The sequence below is a fragment of the Neltuma alba genome, unplaced genomic scaffold (assembly GCF_004799145.2).
Source record: "Neltuma alba isolate B1F8T4 unplaced genomic scaffold, ASM479914v2 tig00011996_pilon, whole genome shotgun sequence".
Lineage (NCBI taxonomy): Eukaryota > Viridiplantae > Streptophyta > Magnoliopsida > Fabales > Fabaceae > Neltuma > Neltuma alba.
In genome coordinates this window covers 35166-56969 of record NW_021636569.1, presented here as the reverse complement: position 1 = coordinate 56969, position 21804 = coordinate 35166, and the positions used below count along the sequence as shown (strand labels likewise).

Here is a 21804-nt window from a genome sequence, read left to right as displayed (position 1 = left end):
AAAAGGGCTATAAATATGACCATTTGATCACGAAATTTTAAATTTAAATTTGTGTGAATACATAAGATATTTTAAAAAAAGTCTCCTAAAGGAATTTGACATTTTCAAGTACAACCCAGTTACTGAACATCAGATGAACTATATATTTGTGTGTATAAGACATGCCAACATTTTAATTTATTTAAAATCCAACTATTCTAATTAAGTTTGAAAAGGCATCATATATTGAGTGATAAGTATTGGATTTTAAGTGGGTTGTTGAGATTATATAGAATCAAAGTTGAATTCAAAGTAGGAATGAACAACAATGTAGTTAACTAACAGAAGTTGAGGCTAATAGAAGGAGTCAGTGAATTACAATATGATGAATTAATATTCAAATTCTTGCTAAAAGAGGGGCTTGTATTTAATATATAACTCAAACAAAATTGCCTTAAATAAGAAAATACATTTGTTTAGGAAAAAATGTCTGAAATGAACAACTATATAGCACAAACACGGATAATAAAATTGTGGATAGATAAATAACATACTACTTTTCAGTTCTAATTATAAGAGCCAGTTGACTAATTTAAGAAAGTTAAAAAAAGAAATTAAATTAGTTATTTGCAATAGATGGATAGAACTACTATTATTAGAAAGACTGTCTTTAAAAAAAAAGTCAAACAGGATCTTATATGAAAACCGGAGGTAGTATTGTTTATATAATTTATCAAAGTATGATCTATTAATATCTAACCGGCAGAAACTTATTCAAAATTTAGAATTTAGAAGTTAAATATATAATTTTCAACATAAATGTATTTTCGCGGTACTGAAATGAAATCTTTCAAAATTATATCTATAAGTGTATTTTGATTAGCATGATTTTACTGCATACGCTCCGTGAAAAATTAGATTCTCACCGGCTGATATTCTATTTCCACTGTGTTGTGAATTGAGATTGAGAATATCATAACAAATTTAGATCTGAAGCACACAAAAAGAGGTAACGTGTTCATGCGCCTGGCGTATTTAAATTATAAACTAGTAAATTTTATGTTAAGAAGCAGAGATAATACAATTTTGCGTAGAGCGACAATACTTATGTTCCTTATATTTCTGCACACGAGTAGCATAAATATCAGGCTTCATTTTTAATTTAAATTTCTGTCTCCTTATCATTTTTAACCCTTTATTTTTATCAAATGATCCCATTCATTTTGAGCTTTAATTAGAGTTGACAACCTCTCGAGTCCTAATTCAATGGCATCTCACATTTCTTCTCATAAAAAAGGTTGTGGTCCTGTATCTTAAAATATTAACAATTTGATGTCAGTGGGGAGATTGTGGATCCCTTCTCTAATGGAGATACTGTTGAAATAAAAATAAATAAAAAAACAGAGTTAATGATAATATTCGATGTATTATACATGATACGAGTTGAATCCACAAATCCAGCCTGTTTAACTCATAGAGCATCAGAGTTGGTTGACATAGTACATAAGTACTACCTCGGGTCTTTAATATAAAAATTTATTTAATTTTTATTTTGATCATAATTATAATATCCTAGTTTATTTTGTATTTTATATTTATTTATTTTTTCAAAGTAGTCATTGTAATAATAATAATTTTAACTAATATATTTAATTAGTAAACATATTTTAAGAAAGATAACACTTGTTTATTACAAATAACTAACTTAACTAATTTTTTTAATCTATTCAAATTAATTAACTAATTAACTAGCCGTTAGTCATCGAAGGTTAGTACTTAAAAGTAGGGGTGTGCATGGACTAGACTGGACCGGGTTTGTTATCAACCCGAAGTCTGGTCCAGTAAAGACCTCGGGCTGAAAAAAACAGCCTGAGGTCTGGTCCAGTCCAGTGCCAACCCGAGGTCGGGTTGGACTGGACTTGGTCCTTTGGACTGCCTGGACCAGTCCAGGCAGTCCAGACCTAATTTTAATTTTTTTTTTTAAATTTTTTTTCTTCAATAGGAGGTAAGATTGTAACTTACTATATAAAATTTTGCATATATTTTAATTCAAAATTTATCAAATTTGATCATTCCTTTTCAATTTCCCAATGAAGTCATGTTTATTAATTAATCCTCATCAATATAGATCTTAAATTGTAGAAAATATATATGCATGCTCATTACTTCGAAAGTTAATAGATAAATCTTAATTATTTGAATAGATAAAAAATTTATATAGAAAAATTAAATCAAATTAAAATTATATAAATAATAATTTAAAAAAATCGGGTTAGACTGGACTGGACCAACTGGTCTGAGGGGTCAGTTCCTAGTCTAGTCCAGCCCGATGAGACCAGTCCGGTCCAGTCTGGTCCAGTCTTGTTTCGGGCCAATTTTTTCTGGACCGGACTGGACCGGGTTTGTTCGGGTTGGACAGGACCATACCAGACCACCGGGTTTTGGCACAGCCCTACTTAAAAGAGTGTTTGTCACACAAGGCTGCACTTGCTTCTTCTTTGAAAAAAAAATATATTATATTTTAATAAATATCTAAGAATATTGCTACCTGAAAAAATATTCATAGGACTAAGGGTTTGTTTGGCAAAGATCTAAAACCATGGTTTTGGATTAAAATAAGGGAAAAAATCAACAAACCACGATTTTGGGTCAAAACTATCATTTCAAAAAAAGTGAATCCATTATGCTTTTGACTCAAATTAGAGAGTATAATTGTACTTGTCAGAATAGATCTCAACAGTAATATAATTTTAACACCCCACATTTTATAAATATATTCACATATTAATTATTTATTAATTAATTATCTTATATATTATTAATCATGTTGGTAAAAAGTACATTATTAACAATTTTATTCCTTCAAATTAAAATATATTATAAAATCTATCTTTTATATAATTATCATATTAGCTTATGCTATTTTTAGTAATTTGTATATATAAAAAGTGTTTATGATAATAGTATTCAAACACTCATATTTTATCAAAATTATTTTTTCACAAAAATCTATTCTTTACAAAAATCTATTCCTCTATAATTTATTTTTAAGAAACCATTTTTTAAATTATGATTTGGTTTAATCTAAATAGCCCTGAGATCTCGGCTCATGTTTATGAGTCACATCAACGGGTGAGGACTCAAGTAGTCATTTCGATTGTAGGACAAATAATATTGTTTTTTTTAATATAAAAACTAAATAATTAGCTTATACATATTAAAAAATTAATTAAAGTAACTATTATAATAAATAAACACTATTTTTTAAAAATATTTTTATTAATTATGTGTATTAGAATTAAAATTTTTAACATATACATCTATTATAAAAACTTTTTTAAAAATAAAAAAATAAAATGAAATGAAGTATTATAAAGGGAAAATTCTAATCAAATCCATTTGAAATAGAAAAATCCTAATTTAAGCCTGTATTTTTAACAAATTTTTAATTAGGCTGAGAGGCCTAATTGGAGATTTCTAAATATTACAAAAAGACCAAAATGCCTTTCATAATTAAAAAGCCTAATTTTAGTTTTAATTCTTTTAATTGAATTTAACTAACATGTTTTTTCTTTAAATATTATCATATGAAGATTTGGCCAAAAACATTATCATATAAAAAAATCACGATTATGGCCAATAAAAAATAATTGAAAAGTCAAGATAAAAAAATGCATAATTTCTAGATATCCATAGAATTACAAAAATATGGGAACTAATAAAAATTTTATGATTTCAAATGTCAAAGATTAACAAGATCAAAGATTTTTTTTTTGTGCAAGAAAAAATCAAATAAAAGATTCACGAAATTATTGAATATCTATTAAAATTAATTTTACTGTTTCAAAAATTACATTGAGATTCATCAATTCATCTTCAATCTTTCAGTTCCAAGATTTATTCAATATCAAATTTTTATTATATAAAAAATAACTAAAAGGTCATAAATTCTAGAGTTGACATAACGTTCACAAGTATGAAACACAACTTTGACATAAAGTTAAGAAAGACCACATCCTCGTTAGTAAATCTACTAGAATAATTAAAACTAAAATTTGGCTTACACCTACATTCAATTTTCTTTTTTGATTACAAAGAGACATTTTGGTCTTTTAGCAACATTTGAAAATCTCTAATTAGGCCTATTGCCCTAATTAGAAATTTGTTAAAAGTATATGCTTTAATTGAAATTTCATTATTTCAGATGGATTTAATTATGATTTTTCCTATTATAGATTAAACCTTCAGCCACATTTAAGACTGGAGAAATCAGAAATGATTATTGATACAGTGCTAATTCCTAACTGACTGTGGTTTGAAAAGAAATACTTCCACATCATTCAACAACAAATTATAAAAATAGTTTGAATTTAAGAAATAAATCTCATGTTTTTTTTTTTAATTTTTATGCCTCAAGAGTTTTATGTAGCCTGAATTCAATTTCCCACCTCATCTTCAACCCTATTCTTTTAACCTTACTTAACCGATTTCAAGTTGACTCTATAATAATAATTCCCATCATCACACCTGGTCTGCTAAAATTCGTCATCATAAAATTTGAAACGGAATAAATTATTAAATAAGAAAGCAAGAAGCTCCGTGCATATTATTTTTTTTTTGGGATATTACCCTCCCTCTAAAATACAACACACACACATATGTATAGATACTACTTCCAGTCCTTAATATAAGATTTTGTTTGATTTTTATTTTGGTTCTAAATATAAAACCTCAATCCACTTTATCTCTTATATTTATACATTTTTTTTCTAAAATAGTCCTTCTAATAATGATAGTTTTGGTCAATATACTTGATTAGTAAAGATATTTTAGAAAATACAACACTTATTTATTACAAATAATTAACTTAACTTATTTTCTTAATCTCCTCAAATTAATCAACTAACTCTTATAATTAGAACTGAAAATAGTATAATATTTACACACGTGTTCCTTGCATTTTTCTAATAAGCTATAGCCCTCTTTTCCTTTTTACCAACTAAAAAGCATGTACTAACCATTCAAAGTTATAAGTAAAACAGAACTCGCTAACTCTCACTCATGGAAAAAACCTTGTATACTATGCGGTTAACTTACACCTATAGGACTGTAACCCTTGTTTCTTTCTTTGTAAACTACTGGTTCCTGTATCTAATATAAAAAATTAATTGACTAATTTAAACAAATTAAAAAAAATAATTAAGTTAGTTATTTATAATAAATAGATATTGTCTTTATTAAAATATTCCTGCTCATCACGCGTATTAATTAGAACTACTATTTACTGTTAAAAAAAATTAGAACTACTATTCAATAAAATATTTAATATATATAATTATTATAAAGATTATATTAAAATAAATAAATAAATAAATATGAGAGATTTAGTATTTAAAATCAAATATGTAAAACAAATTTTTATATTACGGATCCATGAGCGTTTTCATGATGGAGGAGAGATTCCAAGACCGATTTATTGCAGGGAAACTTGGATTCATAGCCAGCAAATAGAGGTAGAATAGAAATGCGTCAATTCCGGCAGCACCAGGCAGGCGGATGAGGATAAATTGCGTCTTATGCTGTTTCCCATTTTCGATAACTACCCCCAACTCCTGTTATATATTATTATATTATTATTATTGGCATGACAAGTTGTTTATTTGAATAGTGCACGTGTTAGATAAGATTCACAGGGTGCAGATTCGGAGCTGCATAATAAAGTATAACGGGCGTTCTAGATGAAACCTGGTAAGGCGAAATAGTGACGGCCTTGAGAGGGGGGGACCCACCAACACAGGGGGCTGCCGATGCCACGAAGAGGCCCAGGAAGATTCTGGTATGCTTCATCTCAATACTCTGTGTCAAAACATGGTCAAAATAGCTGGCTGGCTTGCCCCATTTGCCCCACCTAAGCCACTATGATTCTCTTCCCCTCTCTTCTTCATCTCAAGTCAAAGCTCTCATCTTTTTCTCTCGCTCCCACCCCTTCTTCTCCTTTGTTCTCTGGTTCTCCCTCTTCCCTCTCACTCTCCCCGCCCTCATCCCTCCTCCTCAATGTCTCCCTTCTTCTTCTTTTTCTTTGTTTCCCTCGCCTTCCCACTTTCTTCCCTCTCTGCAAACGACACCGCTCTTAATGCTCCCTGCCCTCTTAACTTCACCGTCCTCAATGTTGTCGCCGGCGGTGACCAGCCCTCTCTCGACTCCAGCACTTCCTGCGATTTCTCCCGCTCCGCCATCCATCTCGTTCAGTCCGATTACCTCCGTCGCACCGGCTTCTTCCTCCCGCCTCTCAACTCTTCCGAGACCTGCTGGGATAATTTCCAGAAGTTCATCAATCAATACATTCCCAACTTCAACGTTCGAACCGCTTGTGGCTTCCAAACAACCTGGATCTCCCAGGGATGCCAGAACATCACCACTAAAAAGACTTCGTGTCTCGGGTTCCCGCCTCGGTTATTCAGGATGTCGGGCGGAATTGCAATCAGTCCCTCGAAAATAACTCCCCCTGCGCCCTCTGTACTACGAGCTTGTCGAATGTGCAACCTTATGTGAAAGGAAATTCGACCGGGAACGTCTCCGATTGCACGGCCTATCCCCCAATTTACGCCGCCGCTTATGCTAATCAGGCTGGACCCGCCGACAGAGGCACTGCCCAGTGCGTGTTCCTTCTGAGCTTCAAGTCGCCGGCTTCCAAGGGTAATAAACGAACGATTGTTATTGTGGCGGTTGTGATTGTTTGCGTATTGGCTTTGTTGCTGGTGATTGCTGGGTTTTGGCTTCACCGGAGATCGAAGGAGAAGGGCAAGAGGGGTATTAGTAAAACTGAGGTGGTTGTCGTGTCTGGGTTGGATTCTATGAAGGAGAGCACCACTTTGATTAGATTTACATTTGATGACATCAAGAAGGCAACCAGGAACTTCTCTAGGGATAACATAATAGGTAGAGGAGGATATGGAAATGTGTATAAAGGGTTTCTCCCAGATGGAACTGAAGTTGCATTGAAAAGGTTCAAGAACTGTTCTGCTTCCGGAGATGCAAGTTTCACTCATGAAGTTGAGGTCATTGCCAGCGTCAGGCATGTAAATTTAGTTGCTCTGAGAGGTTATTGTACGGCCACAACCAATTTAGAGGGTTACCAGAGGATTATCGTTTGTGATTTGGTGAAGAATGGGAGTCTCCACGATCACTTATTTGCTTCCACAGGAAAGAAACTCAGCTGGCCAGTCCGTCAGCAGATTGCTCTGGGCACTGCAAGGGGATTGGCTTATTTACACTATGGGGCTCAACCTTCCATCATCCATAGGGACATTAAAGCAAGTAATATCCTTCTGGATGAGAAGTTTGAAGCCAAAGTAGCAGATTTTGGACTTGCTAAGTTCAACCCTGAGGGAATGACTCATATGAGCACGCGGGTAGCTGGAACGATGGGCTACGTTGCACCAGAGTATGCATTGTATGGACAGTTAACAGAAAGAAGTGATGTCTTCAGTTACGGTGTTGTTCTTCTTGAGCTTTTGAGCGGGAAGAAGGCTCTTCAGATGAACGAGGATGGCCAACCCTCATCTTTGAGTGACTTGGCCTGGTCATTGGTTAGGGCAGGTAGAACTTTGGATGTCATTGAAGATGGCATGCCAGAACCGGGTTCGCCAGAAGTGCTTGAGAAGTATGTGTTAATAGCTGTTCTTTGTTCACACCCTCAGTTATATGCCAGGCCAACAATGGATCAGGTCGTGAAGATGTTGGAGACTGAGCAATCAGTGCCGTCAATACCAGAACGGCCAATTCCTCTCGTTGCCGGAAGGATTGATATTGAGAGATCTGCGGGCAGCTTTGGCGGCTCTGGTCAGCTCTCTAGTCCAACAGGTTATCGAACATTTGCATATGAAAGTGAATGCCATTCTTCTAATTCAAAAGAGGAAGAAGGAAGTTCTGATTCGAGAATACCGAGTACATAATATCTGAGATGTTGAATTGTTTTTCACTACTTAGTATAGGCATGATTTGTTTGCAGATTCAGATTTGTAAAGGCAAAAGGAATGTATTTAAATTGATTCTTTCAGAGTATAGTGATTAGAGCCTGCGGTCTGCATAGTAAAAAATGAGCCCCGCCTGTTTCAGTATCCTATCACTCTGTTCAAACTGAGTTCATAGAGTACTGATTAGAGAAGATGCATAGGAGCTTGGCTCAGTTAATTCAAGTGGCGACAGAGGATCATGCGTCCGCAGAGGATGATAACCGTTTCGAGTAAAACAGTGTGAGGTCGAAAATGACCATTTTCAAATACAAAGAATGAGGCTAACTTGTTGGCTCGCTTGTGCGGTAACGCAGGTTGCGTCTTTATAGATGTTGGCTTCCATATTACTATTGGGCAACGAAAAGTAAACTCCCTTCGACATTAAAGAGTTGTAGCAGAATATTTTGAGCGGGACGAAACCTGTGCAAGTGATCTATATTTTATAGCCCATCACCACATGCTTATATCGTTTCTTATTCAAACAGTTTAGAAATAAATGGGCATTAAATGATATCCTCCGTAAACATAGCCGCAGATTTAGTCAAATGCTACCAAACTTGTTCCGCTCAATTTTTTTTTTTGGGGACCAGCAACTTGTTCCCCTCAGTTTAGTCTAGTGGATAATCAGGTAATGTATATTTTTAATATTTCATCTCTATAAATTTTTAACTAAAACCTTGTCGCACTTTTTTTTAAATAGGAACAAGTTCGTCACCATCATTAGAAGTCGTTCTATTATTATTATTTTGGCTAATATAAGTCGTTCTACTGTGTCATCAAGTTAAGTATGTTCCACCTGAGGCTTGTTCTAGTAATAAGCATGACTGAACGAGATAGGGATAAAACATCTAAAGTTCAAACTTTTCGAAAATAACCCGAAAAGATTTATTCATCAGAGGAAAAGACCCAGAATTCGAAGTAGTTAGTGCTCATTAACATGTGCAATGAATCATTTAGGAAAAAGAATATCCTGCACAGCTCATGATACATGAATTCATATTCAACTTATAAGAGTCGTCTGTGAATATGGTCAAGGAATAACAAGCGGGAATCACCTTAAATTAGCATTTAATCAAAAGCTATACAAAAGACCAAAAAACAAAAGATGCATAATACGCCACATCTTACTTCTCTTTCACATTCCACTAAACCTATTTTTCTTTTCAGACTCAAAAAGAAAAGAAAGAAACTGTATACATATCACAGAATCAGGAAAGAAGCAGCTGGGTCAAATCCAACAGTCCCATATCCCAAATATTTCAACAAAAAAGGAGGATGAAAAATCAAACTCAATCTTTCTGTTCAGATTTCATAGACCAAATACCTTTTGACTGGTTTGACTGTGTTATTCTCAAGACTTTTTGCCCCCGCTTTCGCTGCTTCTTCACATTTTCTTCAGGATCGCTATTTGATTTCACAACGTCAACTTTCACTATGTGATGATCTGATGTCCCTTTGGAAGATAGAACCAGATAGGACCCTGGAACGAACTTGAATGGAGAATTTGAGGATGATAATATGTAATCAACCCGGGTTCCATACTTACAAGTTCCCTGGACACCTGCACGTTATGTTAAGGACCGAGTTATCACCTTTCAAATACCAGAAACTTGACAAAAGGCTTAAGAGATTGTATTTGTACTTTGGCCTTTGGCAATCATGACCACTGACTCGCACTCCCCACTAAATTCTTTTGCGTCTGTGTACTGTTTACTCTTCAGATATCTCATCAAATCAGATTTTGGTGTTGGCTTCCCCATCTCTTCATAGTACTGAGTATAAGAGATTCCATATCAAGGTGAGACCTATTGAAGAATGAGATAGATGCCCATGCTTCTATGTTTATTTATGAATAAGTTGGTCTAATTAACAAGTTATATACGCATATACCTTTGCAATATCTGTCCATCTCTCTTGGGAATAATCAGTTTCATCAAGTGAATTAAGACCTCCAGCCAAGATGTGAGGCTCATCATTACATTGGATTATTGCGTTCATCTGCTTCATTCGCCAATTCTCATCTAAATGATCAAGGTGAGTACAGTAGAAATTGACTTCTCCTGCTTGTGGTACCTCAATGGTGGCCTTCAAAACATTCCTGTGGCAAAGAGATTTTCAATTTGTTGCACGTCACATTCAGCCTTGTTGTTAAGTCATTCTCTTAACCACAGAATTTCAAATCTAGCTACATTTTTATTATATCTTTCTCATCTGATTATTGCTAGTACAGGTTGGATTTCCACTAATGTAAGTTCCAAAATTATTTTAATCGATGGTCATTAACAAGACATATCTTTAGGCTAAATCAAGATAAATTTCTTATACGGGATATGAACTCAAACCAAAAACAGAAATGTATATTATTATGATATTCTTCGTATTCAGTATTAGACAAGTTAAGCATCATGCTACAGTATTTCTTAAAACCATTTAGTTTCTTAGGATATGAGAGTTTACTTAAAAGAAACACAACAGTAAATGTTGCAATAAACCAAGAGAAGTAAGCTTATATTCAATGTCCGTTGCAAAATCCATTGAAAGTCAGTCATAAATGACGGGACACCGTGTCAGGAAGAAAATTTTTCAGTTAATATTTTTAGATGCGACTAGTTAAGAGTAATAGATGAAAGAATCAGCCATAAATAAATATCTTCACAATGGTTTTGGCATAAATTAAAAGAATATTACTATCAAGAGAACAATGATGACAACGCAGAATACTTCAGAAGTAGGTAGGATGTATCCTGGCCTGCCTCAGCGCATACAGCTATTACAGTTGGCATTATCATTGCCCACTGCAAAATAGCGCGTAGGAGGGGGAAAAAACACGCAAAAAAGAAGAAGGAAGAAGCAGAGTATAGCAAATGAGGATTATTGTGGTATTATAATCACACTTCGAGAAAAGCTAATATAGAAAAGTTTTGGAATAATTGGTGACTTTACGAGAAAAGTGATTATCTTTCTACTTTTTGGGTAGTCTGCGAAGAGGCGATGAAGTTTCTACGAAACGCAGTTGAACAGTAAAAGAGAATGTAATTATGAATTTATGATAAAAAAGAGAGAAAGAATCGTGAAGTTGATGATTGGTTGGGGGGGGGGGGAGAGGAAGTATCGTCACCTGAAATCGGTGTCGTCAAAGATTTTCTGAACTTTCCAGTGTTTAATCGGCCACTTCGACAAGATGGCGTTGCCGTATTCAGGAGCCCAGCTTTCAGCAAACACGTAATTCATTCCCAGTAAGGAAGCCAAATCAGACAAAGGCTTCATTCCATTTTCTTCCTCTGCCTTCACATCTTGAAGCGCCAAAATATCAGCATCCAATTCTCTGAGAACTTCCAACACTGTTCTACTGCTTCTGTTAGACGTATATCCCGAAAGACTCGCAGATGCTTTCATAGGAACCTTCCCTTTGGAAACAACATTCGAAGAGCCCTCTTTCTCGTACTCCGAGAAACTCGATTGCCGGCTTCGCAGCAGAGAAATTTCATTGTCTGGTAAATTGATCGAAACTCTCAACTTGGATTTCGCGAACTTCTCTTGATTGCTGACACTGTCTGGACTATTCATGGAATTTGGATGCAGAGGGGATTGCTTAAGTATGCTTTTCGGGCGATCATTCGCTGACTTTGCTCGTAATTTCACGTCCGAGGGTCTTCTGGTTATGACGGTGCCACCATTCTCATCGTCAAAGGTGGCTCCTTTTTCTGCCTTAGGAAGAGCAGGAGCCATGGAAAACAGGGCAGCATTAAATGTCGCAATCCGTACTGGTTTCTGTGACTCTGGACTACCCAATTGGCTATTGGGATGAACCAAGGCGAACCCATTGGCGCCGCATTCACGTTTAGCGTCGCGCGAAGGTGCAGAGTGTGATTTGCCGAACCTTTTGATGACAATTTTGGAGGAGGAGCGGCGGCGAAGTGGCCACCGGAGATTAGAGCAGAAGCGACGGAGGGTCTTGTTGAAGAGTTTGATCATAGTGGGAAAATGGGTATGTGACTGAAGTTGATCGCGGCGAGGGGAGAGAGCATGGGACGGAGGGCTGTGGTATGGGACTTGTAGTTGCGGAGTTGTTTTCAACTCTGCCTTCTGCTTCTGTCTGGCATGAAGTCTAATTGAATAAAAGACTAAAATGGTGGCTTCCAAGGAGCTATGCGAAAATATGGGATTTTTTTTTTAATAGGAAAAAACAAAAGGTTTCAAAATTAAATAAATGATAATTTATTCATGGCTTTAAAAAAAATAATGATGATGATTAAATACTAACTATATATGATAAATAGATCAAAATACTTTGAGAAATTGCTTGATCATACTTTAGAGAGGAAGGAATCTTCTAGGGAATGGGTTTGGCGACATTTGGCAGTCCCTCAAAGTTTGCTCATTCTTTCCTTTCTTTTTTTCCTTTTGCCTTCAAAAAAAAAATGAAGTGAAGCTAATCCATCCCTTTTAACTCGTTAGTACGAATCAGTTTTTGACCTGAGTATTGAAAAACGAGTTAAAAGATGGTTACAAAAAATTAAATTTGTCGGGAAAATTATATTGAATTCTGGCACCATAATTATGTTAAATCCAAACGAAAAGTCTTTGCAAAATGTGATTAATAGTACTAACGACAAGAGAAATGACGGAAGATAAGCGGAAGGGAGGGCTGGTCAATGTGTTTTAGTATTTTGGAAGGTAAAACGTTATTTAATAAAAATGTTTAACGGACGACTGAATAATAATAATAAAAAAATGATTTTAAGACAATGAAGCTGCCAAGTGGGGCGTCACACAGTGACAATGCCATGTAAGTCAGATGGATTCCTGTTTGGAACGCCAAGTCACTTAAAACCCGCCGTCCCCTTCTCCCATAAACCCACTGTATTACCAAATTATTACTCCTCCGGTCCTTATTATAAGACCTAATTTAACTTTTTATTTGGTCCTAATTATAAGACCCAATCCATTTTGTCTCTTATATTTATACATTTTTTTTCAAGATAATCCTTCTAATAATGATAGTTTTAGCCAATATACTTAATTAGCAAGGATATTTTAGGAATGACAACACTTGTTTATTATAAATAACCAACTTAACTTACTTCCTTAATCTCCTCAAATAAGTCAATTGGGTCTTATAATTAGGACCGGAGGAGTATTATTTTTTAATAAGAATAAGGGCAATTTAAAGTTTTTAGTCCATAAGTTAGTACTAGTTTTATTTTTAAGAAGTTAAATTAAATTGCCCTGAATCTGTTATTATCTCCTGCTTACTTTTATATGATGTTTCTCTCCACTTTTTTCTCCTTGAAAGATTGATACAATTTATATTAAAATTTGATGTTTTCAAATCTAATGTGTTATAAATATATTTTTGAGAGTCCAAGTTTTAAAAATCAATAAATTAAAATTTAAATGGTTGAAATTTTATAAGTTGAAATGGGAAGAAAAGAAGGTATGCATACGAACATTATACAAAACACACCAAAAAGTACACGATCACCACAAAATACTCCTTCATTCTCTGATGTATGGCCTAATTTAAAAATTGATATTGGTCCTATGTGCAATGTCTGTTTTACATATTTATTAATTTTTTTTTAAATTAACTATATTGATATTTCATCAACAACAATCAAGTAGAGGAAGAAGAAAAGAAGGAATTAATAAAAATAATTAAAATATATATATATATATATATTTAAATACTACCCCCGGTCTTTAATATAAAATTCTATTTGATTTTTATTTTGATCTTAAATATAAGACCCCAATCCATTTTGTCTCATATTTATTTATTTTTTTCAAAGTAGCCCTTCTAATAATAATAATTCTAATCAATACCCTTGATTGGCAAGGATATTTTAGAAAAAACAATACCTATTTAAAACAAATGACTAACTCAATTTAATTTTTTAATCTTCTCAAATTATTTAACTGATTTTTATAATTAGGACATGAAGTAGTAATATTTCTAACGTACTCAATCAAGTTCATACAAAGTGTGTATCAGAAGTTTTACGTTCGTGTCTTATCAAATTGACTATTATGGACAGTGGGTGTCGTTTTTGACTTTGCCAGATACGATAACTAATAATGTACTACCTCCTGTCCTTAATATAAGACCCCGTTTGACTTTTAGTTTGGTCTTAATTATAAGATCCCAATCCATTTTGTCTCTTATATTTATGCATTTTTTCTCAAGATAGTCCTTCTAATAATGATAGTTCTAACTAACACACTTAATTAGTAAAGATATTTTAGGAATGACAACACTTATTTGTTACAAATAACTAACTTAACTTACTTCCTTAATCTCCTCAAATTAGTTAACTGGGTCTTATAATTAGGACCGGAGGTAGTATTATCCAGTAACACCCATGTAATGCCTCGCATCTCGCACTCAATAAATAGTGACAATATAATATAAAAAATATTATAGTTGGGATTTGGTCCCATTTTCCACCTTCTATAAATTATTAATGCCTACTCATTCATATTAATATATTCTTAACGCTAACAAAATAAAATATTAATCCCTATAACTTTCGGGAGCAGGTAATTGTTTGCCATCAAGAAGGAGAGCCTCCTCTTCATTTTCAGTGACTGTGGGCCCCACAGGCTTAATAGTATTATTACTATGACTTCATAAAATTAACAAAAAGGACAATGATGGAAGGAAAACGGACGTCCAAATGGTGACAAAAATGGTATCCACTTTAATTTTTGTTCTGATATTGTTACGACACAGAATGAGCAGGTAACACACACACGAATCAATATATGTGGGTCTGGCTGTACTTGTGGGGGGCTTTTTCTCTTTCAACCACATTAACCTCTTCGACTTCGTAAACTCTTCCTTCACTTTCGGCTCTTGAGTGGAAATTAAATTATAATTTTAAAATGATTTTGTTATACACTAAACACCCCTTCAAACTTAAATTATGATTTTAAAAATAATTTTACAGTATACGAAATAAGCATATAAAAAGAGTTTAGTCTTCATTTATATAAAATGTTTTGTTATGCACCAAGCACCAACTTGAGCTCCTTGGAATCTCACTTAAATCATTTACATGTGGAGTCTCGCCTTTTATTAAAGATGACGATGACAAGTCAACGGAGCTAGAAAATTTTTGGCGGCTACTTTTAAAAAATATGGATAAACATGGGAAATGAAATATACTAAAACCTTATACTTAGAGTGAAAATAAATTATCTAATTAATTTCTACATTTAGAAATTAGAATCACACGTGTAATATTTACTATAAGGCGGCTTGATGACCCTACAGCAAACCAGAGCGTGCATAATGGAATGATGATAATAAGGGGAATGGGGCCTTGGATATGGGCCGCGAATGAGCTGTCATAAAAGTTGCATTATTTGAGCACTTTGTTCAGCAGGTAGGCTCCACACAAGCCCGTAAGCACCTGTTAATTTCAATAATTTTTTAGAAACAAATACGTAACTGTCCATGCACTGTGAACCTGATGCCACCACGTATGTTGCGTAATAATCTTATAAAACATTATATCCGATTCTTAACCTGAAAATCACTGGAGAGTTATATTTGATTTTAAGTATAAAACTTCGATTCATTTGGTCTTTTATACTTATTATTATTTTCCTAAACCATATATATTAATTACACATCTTAAAAGAGGTTGTATAAAAAAGTAGTTTCGATACAAGCAGTTTAAGACAAAAATTTAAAAAAACTAATTTGACTAGTTTTTTTAATTTATTTAAGTAGATATCATATAAAGGATAAGAGGCAGCATGGCACAATTTTCCTTTGAGGATGAGCTTTAAATGATTTCGACAGATAACCTGCTCATACAGGATCACATTTTTGGGGCTATGAATCAATGCAAATTGATAATCTTTTTATTCCTAATCCTAGCAGTAAATTGATATCCTTGTTTTGCCTTGCAAGTATGGGTAAACAATATTCTTTACCTCCCATGGTGGTGGTGATTTAAAATATTAATCAATTAGGAAGTATATTCCAAAGAATATTCTCAGTGAACTCAACAGCAATAATGTATACTAACATACCTTCTCAAAACAAAGCAAAGTCGGAATCTTTAATTGCATATCGTGTCATTTGAAGAAAATAAATATTTAAATTAACATCAGCTGTTCAAAAATATATTTGGGTCTAACGTGTCAAAAGCAGGTTGCACTAATGCCCAATATTGCACTCCTATACACACGCCTTAAGTGTTATATGAATTGGTTCTAAATCACAAATAATATTACTGGTTGGATTAATACAAATTTTTGACTTTTAAGTTTACATTTATTTTGGTTTTAATCTCTCAAATTTCAAACTACGGCTTTGATCTCTTAAGTTTTTTTTTCATTTAAAATATTGATTCATATAATACTACCTCCGGTTCTTAATATAAGATCCCGTTTGACTTTTAGTTTGGTCCTAATTATAAGACCCCAATCCATTTTGTCTTTTATATTTATGCATTTTTTTCCAAGATAGTCCTTCTAATAATGATAGTTCTAACTAACGCACTTAATTAGTAAGGATATTTTAAGAATGACAACACTTATTTGTTACAAATAACTAACTTAACTTACTTCCTTAATCTCCTCAAATTAGTTAACTGGGTCTTATAATTAGGACCGGAGGTAGTATAATATAATAAAAAATTGAACTATTTTATCTTTTGAGAGACCAAATTTGAGAAACTAAAACTAAAATAAGTAAAACTAACCTTTACTAATTTATTAAGATGGGCTCTCTTTTAAAAAGATAACTGAAAGGCGCGCATGATTCAGCAGTTGCAGATGAGAGGGACAGCATTCATAAGGGCAACTAAGTGAAGGCCGTGGCTGATAGATATTAATGTTTTTGTTGGAAGACAGGGCCTTCCATTCATGGGGAATGGGACCGCTGGTCCAAAATCATGGGACTCAATTTAAAGATGCATCAAGTGATAATTTTCTAAATTAAAAAAATGTAAAAGATAAAATTCATACTCCCTCCGTTCCTTATTATAAGAGACATTTGATGCTTATGACATGTTCCTATATATAAGAGACACTTACAAGTTGTCTCTACTTTTTTGTGTTGATTTACTATTTTACCCATATTTATTATCTCCAACTCACACTCTCTCTACCTCCCACTTCTCTTTCTTTTAATAATTTAATTGTTTTCTCTCATGCTCTCTCTCCTTATTAATGAGGGCATTTTTGGAAAAAAATTATACTTTTTACACATTAATTGTTCTTAACTAATTTTAACTGTTTTTTTGATCAACGTACTTCGGTTATTTGTCTTTTATAATAAGGAACGGAGGGAGTATAAATTTATAAAAAAATCTTCAATTTTTTTATTCTTAATTTCATGCAGACCACTAGTGCAAATAAATAAAGTCAATGTGAATAATAATTAAACTAGAAATAATACTTATTTATTATAAATAACTAACTTAACTAATTTTTTAAATTTATTTAACTTAGTTAACTAATTTTTATTTTAAGAATTAAAGATAATACTTCATAATGTGACAAATTAATATTTGAATTCTTATAAAAGTGTTCACAGTTAACATTTGAAAATACCGAGCAGCAAGAAGGTAGATGGTTTCTAGAGGACACATGACACGGAACATGTGAAGGGCTTGCTTAAACTCTCCCTGAGTGTGAAAAATACCACGCCCATATCGGACAACTGCCCCACCGTGGCTGTCATGTTTAGTGTTATTTCCAGTTATTGTGCGACTTCATTCTCAGTAATTACGTCATACTCCAGAGACCAGAAGCCAACAATATTGGAGGAAAAAATAATTTATAATCCCGTGGGTGGATAGATTTTTTTTGACTTATTATGATGAAGTCATATGTTATAACTGACGTTCATCTTCTTTAATATCCTCCTTTTATCTCCTAATTGATTATGGTTGAAAGAATATCTGTAAGAGTAATTTAAAAAAATTAATAAGTATAAGAAATAAATTTTATATTTAGAATCAAAATCAATTCAATAAGTTTTACATTAAGAACTGGAAGGGTAACTTTTAATTTTGTTTTTTAAAAATTAATTCTAAGCATGTTTTGAAAATGTCAGAGGGGTTTACTTCACGTCGTGACCAATGAATTGCTCGAATTATGGGAAATAGCAGTCGTTCATTGCACCCAAAAAACAAAAACAGTTGAAGAAGTGCTGAAGTAAAACAATTTAAATTTACCAAGCGTCGACAGCAGGGTTCGAACCTGCGCGGGCGTAGCCCAACAGATTTCAAGTCTGTCTCCTTAACCACTCGGACATATCGACGTGCTGGTGTTAGCATGCCTTCAAATTTACTTATAGTAAACACAAATAAACGTAAAGTTTCCATTCTGCCGAAGCCGAACATCTGTTCCTCATTGGAGTTCGCGAGGTGGACACGGCCCTCGCACGAGTCAGGCATCTTTCAGTGGGGTGGGGATTTGGTAAATTGAGCGGTTGCTGGGAAAGAAAACGCTGGAAGATGAAGAAGCCCTCTGAGAAAGCCTCTGGGAAAGGCCAATCAAATTCTAAAAAGCCGCCTCCTAAGGTACGATTCTGACTAGCTTATTCGTCAATTCCTCCTTTTCCCGCCATCTTCACCATTGCCCCTGAATTCATCAATTTAAGGAGTATCCTCGTTTTGTTCCTGTTTTTAGCTACTGAGAATCTGAAGTTTGGGATTTTGTTCTCAAATACGAGACGATTACTGGGGTAACGTGATGATGGTGGTATTGCGTACCTAAAATTTGTAGTCGGGAATCAGAATTGAGATCAAGTACGAGGCGTATGATTTTGGTCTTAGGGTTTTGCCCCCTTGGCAATCAAACAGGGGAGGGATTTGAAAAATAAAGAGAATGAAAGTATTGGATGGCTTTTGTTTTGCTCATAGAGGATCTATTCGATTTTGAGTTGTCATTGAGTGAGTTTTGCACAGTGCTATTTGATTTGAGAAGCTGTTTTCCCCAGCAAAAGTGATCTGCGTGTTAATAAAAATGTGACTTGATTTTTCCCTAGGCTTTGTTGTTCTCTTCACTGGTTAAGTTCTTTCATTAGATTTGTCTTTTCCTTCCACTTCTAGATCTTCTAGTTTCGCGGTGGTAATGAGAACAAACTTCAGTAGGGTTTTGGAGTGGGGATGTATGCGAACGGTCATCAGATGTGAGTTAAGCAAACACAATACGTGAAAATTGATGAAGGTGCCCATCATGGTCTTATTGCATTTATATTTGAATATGGTTTCAAAACTCTGAAAATTGTGCAAGATTTATTCTTATAACATTAAGCCATATGTTGGAAATAGCTACAGAACTATTACAGATGCCGCTAACCATTGAACTATTGGATTTTTTCATGGGTTCACAAGATTATAATTACTTGACTATCCTTCAAATTACATATTGGATGGCCTTGGTGGTGAACTGAATTCTTTTATGCTATCTGTTGTGTTTTCCTTAATGAACATAACATAGACTGCATTTTTTCAAAGCCAATAATAATTGTTGAATTGTTTTCCTGTTATAGCTGGGTTAGTTTCCAGCTCTTGCAAATAGAAATAGTGCAACAAACAGAGGCATAGATGGCTAGACATTCTTGTAATGCTAAATCTAAATTCATTATTGGTTCTGATGAGTAAGTTCAATCATTCTTGATAATATATTGCCGCTTTCTGAATTGGTGGCTATTCTTGACAGAGAAAACCAAGTCAGGGTTCAGTTGATATATATGCTGCCCAGTGCCAAGAATGCTTGAAATGGAGGGTGATTGATACACAAGAGGAGTTTGAAGACATTAGACAAAATATCACTGAGGAACCTTTTTACTGTAACAGAAAGCCAAATACATCTTGTGATGACCCTGCTGATATCGAGTATGATGCCACTCGAACATGGGTCATTGATAAGCCTAACCTCCGAAAGACTCCTGAAGGTTTCAAGAGAAGCTTGGTGCTGAGAAAAGATTACTCTAAACTGGATCCTTACTACATAACCCCCTCTGGCAAAAAGCTCAGAACCCGCAATGAGATAGCGTCATATCTAAAAGAGCATCCAGAAATCAAAGACGTCTCCGCTTCTGACTTTGATTTTGCAGCCCCGAAGATAATGCAAGACACTATTCCAGAGATTGTTGGGAAGAAGGATTCTGCTAAAAAAAAGATCAAGATGTCCAATGATGATAATCAGGTAGAACTGTAGAAGTATCGTCATGAGCAGTAGATGATGGATGGCCTTTTTGATTGGTATGTTGTTTCTGGGTCGAGCCAGTTTGAGGCAATGAATTCAAGCCATTTCATAGCTGTTTTATTCTGAAATATTCTTGTGGTATATAAGAAGTTTTAGAAACCAATCTCTATCTATCTTAAATTTGTGGATTCCGCTTCAAATTGCTTTCTAACTGGGCTTTACTCAGTTTGAGGATGATAAAACATTACATAAGTTGATGGTAGTACCCCCATTAGGCATATATGCAAGAAATCATTTTTCACTATTAAATTTTAAGATATAAGAATATAGCACATTCTAGTACCGCATTTGCTTCATACTTCTCTAAAAGCTGGTCATAAATGGGAGCATTAACTTGGTAGTAAACAAATGGTAGAATTCTGATCCATCTTTCGATATTAAAAGGGTCTGAAATGTACAAAATTTTCAAACTTCCAAGGAACATGTTAGAATTTGTAACAAAGTTTTCTGTTTATTTTAATTAGAGAAGTTAACACTAACAACCTAAAGTTATAAGTGGGGTTTAACCCATCACTTCTTATTTATAGAAAAGTTTTTATGCCTTCATTAATGGCAAGTCTTCTATTTGTTACTTTATGTGATCTGGCTAATCTCTCGTGAAATTATTTTTGAAAGGAAAGGGTCGGTGGGTTTTTCGCTTCTTGCTGGATTGTGTGGGAACGCCTTTAATGGAAGAAAGTTAGCATAAGGAGACCTGGTGAAAATTCAAGGAAAGAAAATTATAGTTGAATCTGATGCCTGATACCCGAGACCTGATTGAAGCCTAATAACGTATTGATTTTGTTGGGAAAAACACATGAATTCCATTTTGGTTTATTTTCTTATGTCCGAGCGGGTCATAACGAATATGTGACCTGCAATGTCTGTTGCTGCAGTTTCTTTATCAAACGGCCATCAAAACTGACTACAGCAAAATGCGTTTTTAATTTTTGGGCCAGTCGACACATTTAGAAAGTTTATGGCGTACAACATCAGAAGTAAAGGCGCCGTCCACTTAAACAAGTACTGTGAAAAAGTATACCAAAAAAAAAAAAAGTACTGTGAAAAACAACACCCTACACTCGTGAGTTTTGTAAAGTCCCCCGAACCACCATTTTCTGCTAATAGCAATTTGTCCTCCCTACCCAAAACAACTAAGATATCAGAATATGGAGGTCATTTGGCACAAACTGATATAAACTATTTCTTTAAATTTTATTTTTATTTAAAAAATAATATTATGTGTTCTATATTTCAAGCCCCCTAAAAAAAAAAAGATTATGTGTTCTATATTTCATGAGTATAATGGGTGTGTAAATTTCTTATCATTGGAAAAAAACTAAGATATCAAAGAATAGTAGTGTTTTTTTTTTTTTAACGCTTCCAGAATACGTTTTAATATGGCAAGGTTATTCAATTTATTTTCCCCATCCTTCGAAGTTCTCTTAGTTAGGGGGTGTTTGGGTGATTACTCAAACTATGGTTTGAAAAAAAATTACCCAAACACCATAGAAAAAACCAAAACCATGGTTTTGACAGAAGCAGAAATTTTCTGCTTTTGGATGAAAAAGAAAGAATGTAAGAACTTATGGGA

At 34.0% G+C, this 21804-nt stretch overlaps 3 protein-coding genes and 1 non-coding gene across 4 annotated transcripts; 2 read left to right on the top strand and 2 right to left on the bottom strand.

The window, feature by feature from the left end:
- The first annotated feature begins 5827 nt into the window (after nt 1-5827).
- LOC114720724 (probable LRR receptor-like serine/threonine-protein kinase RKF3) lies at nt 5828-8005 on the top strand. Its single transcript, XM_028906405.1, is given in 2 exon segments — nt 5828-6400; nt 6403-8005. Coding segments are annotated over 2 exon segments (1899 nt in total). The 5' UTR covers nt 5828-6033; the 3' UTR covers nt 7935-8005.
- Nucleotides 8006-8952: 947 nt separating this feature from the next.
- On the bottom strand, nt 8953-18412 carry LOC114720728 (uncharacterized). Its single transcript, XM_028906410.1, has 5 exons — nt 18216-18412; nt 11113-12090; nt 9885-10092; nt 9637-9766; nt 8953-9555 (listed from the first exon to the last, which is right to left on the bottom strand). The coding sequence occupies exons 1-5, from the start codon at nt 18410-18412 to the stop codon at nt 9284-9286; spliced, it is 1785 nt and encodes a 594-aa protein (XP_028762243.1). The 3' UTR covers nt 8953-9283.
- Nucleotides 18195-18276, bottom strand: TRNAS-UGA (transfer RNA serine (anticodon UGA)). The gene has a single exon. It is a non-coding gene; the product is annotated as a tRNA-Ser (tRNA).
- LOC114720726 (methyl-CpG-binding domain-containing protein 4-like) lies at nt 18382-20405 on the top strand. Its single transcript, XM_028906408.1, has 2 exons — nt 18382-18538; nt 19683-20405. The coding sequence occupies exons 1-2, from the start codon at nt 18473-18475 to the stop codon at nt 20181-20183; spliced, it is 567 nt and encodes a 188-aa protein (XP_028762241.1). The 5' UTR covers nt 18382-18472; the 3' UTR covers nt 20184-20405.
- The last annotated feature ends 1399 nt before the right edge of the window (nt 20406-21804 follow it).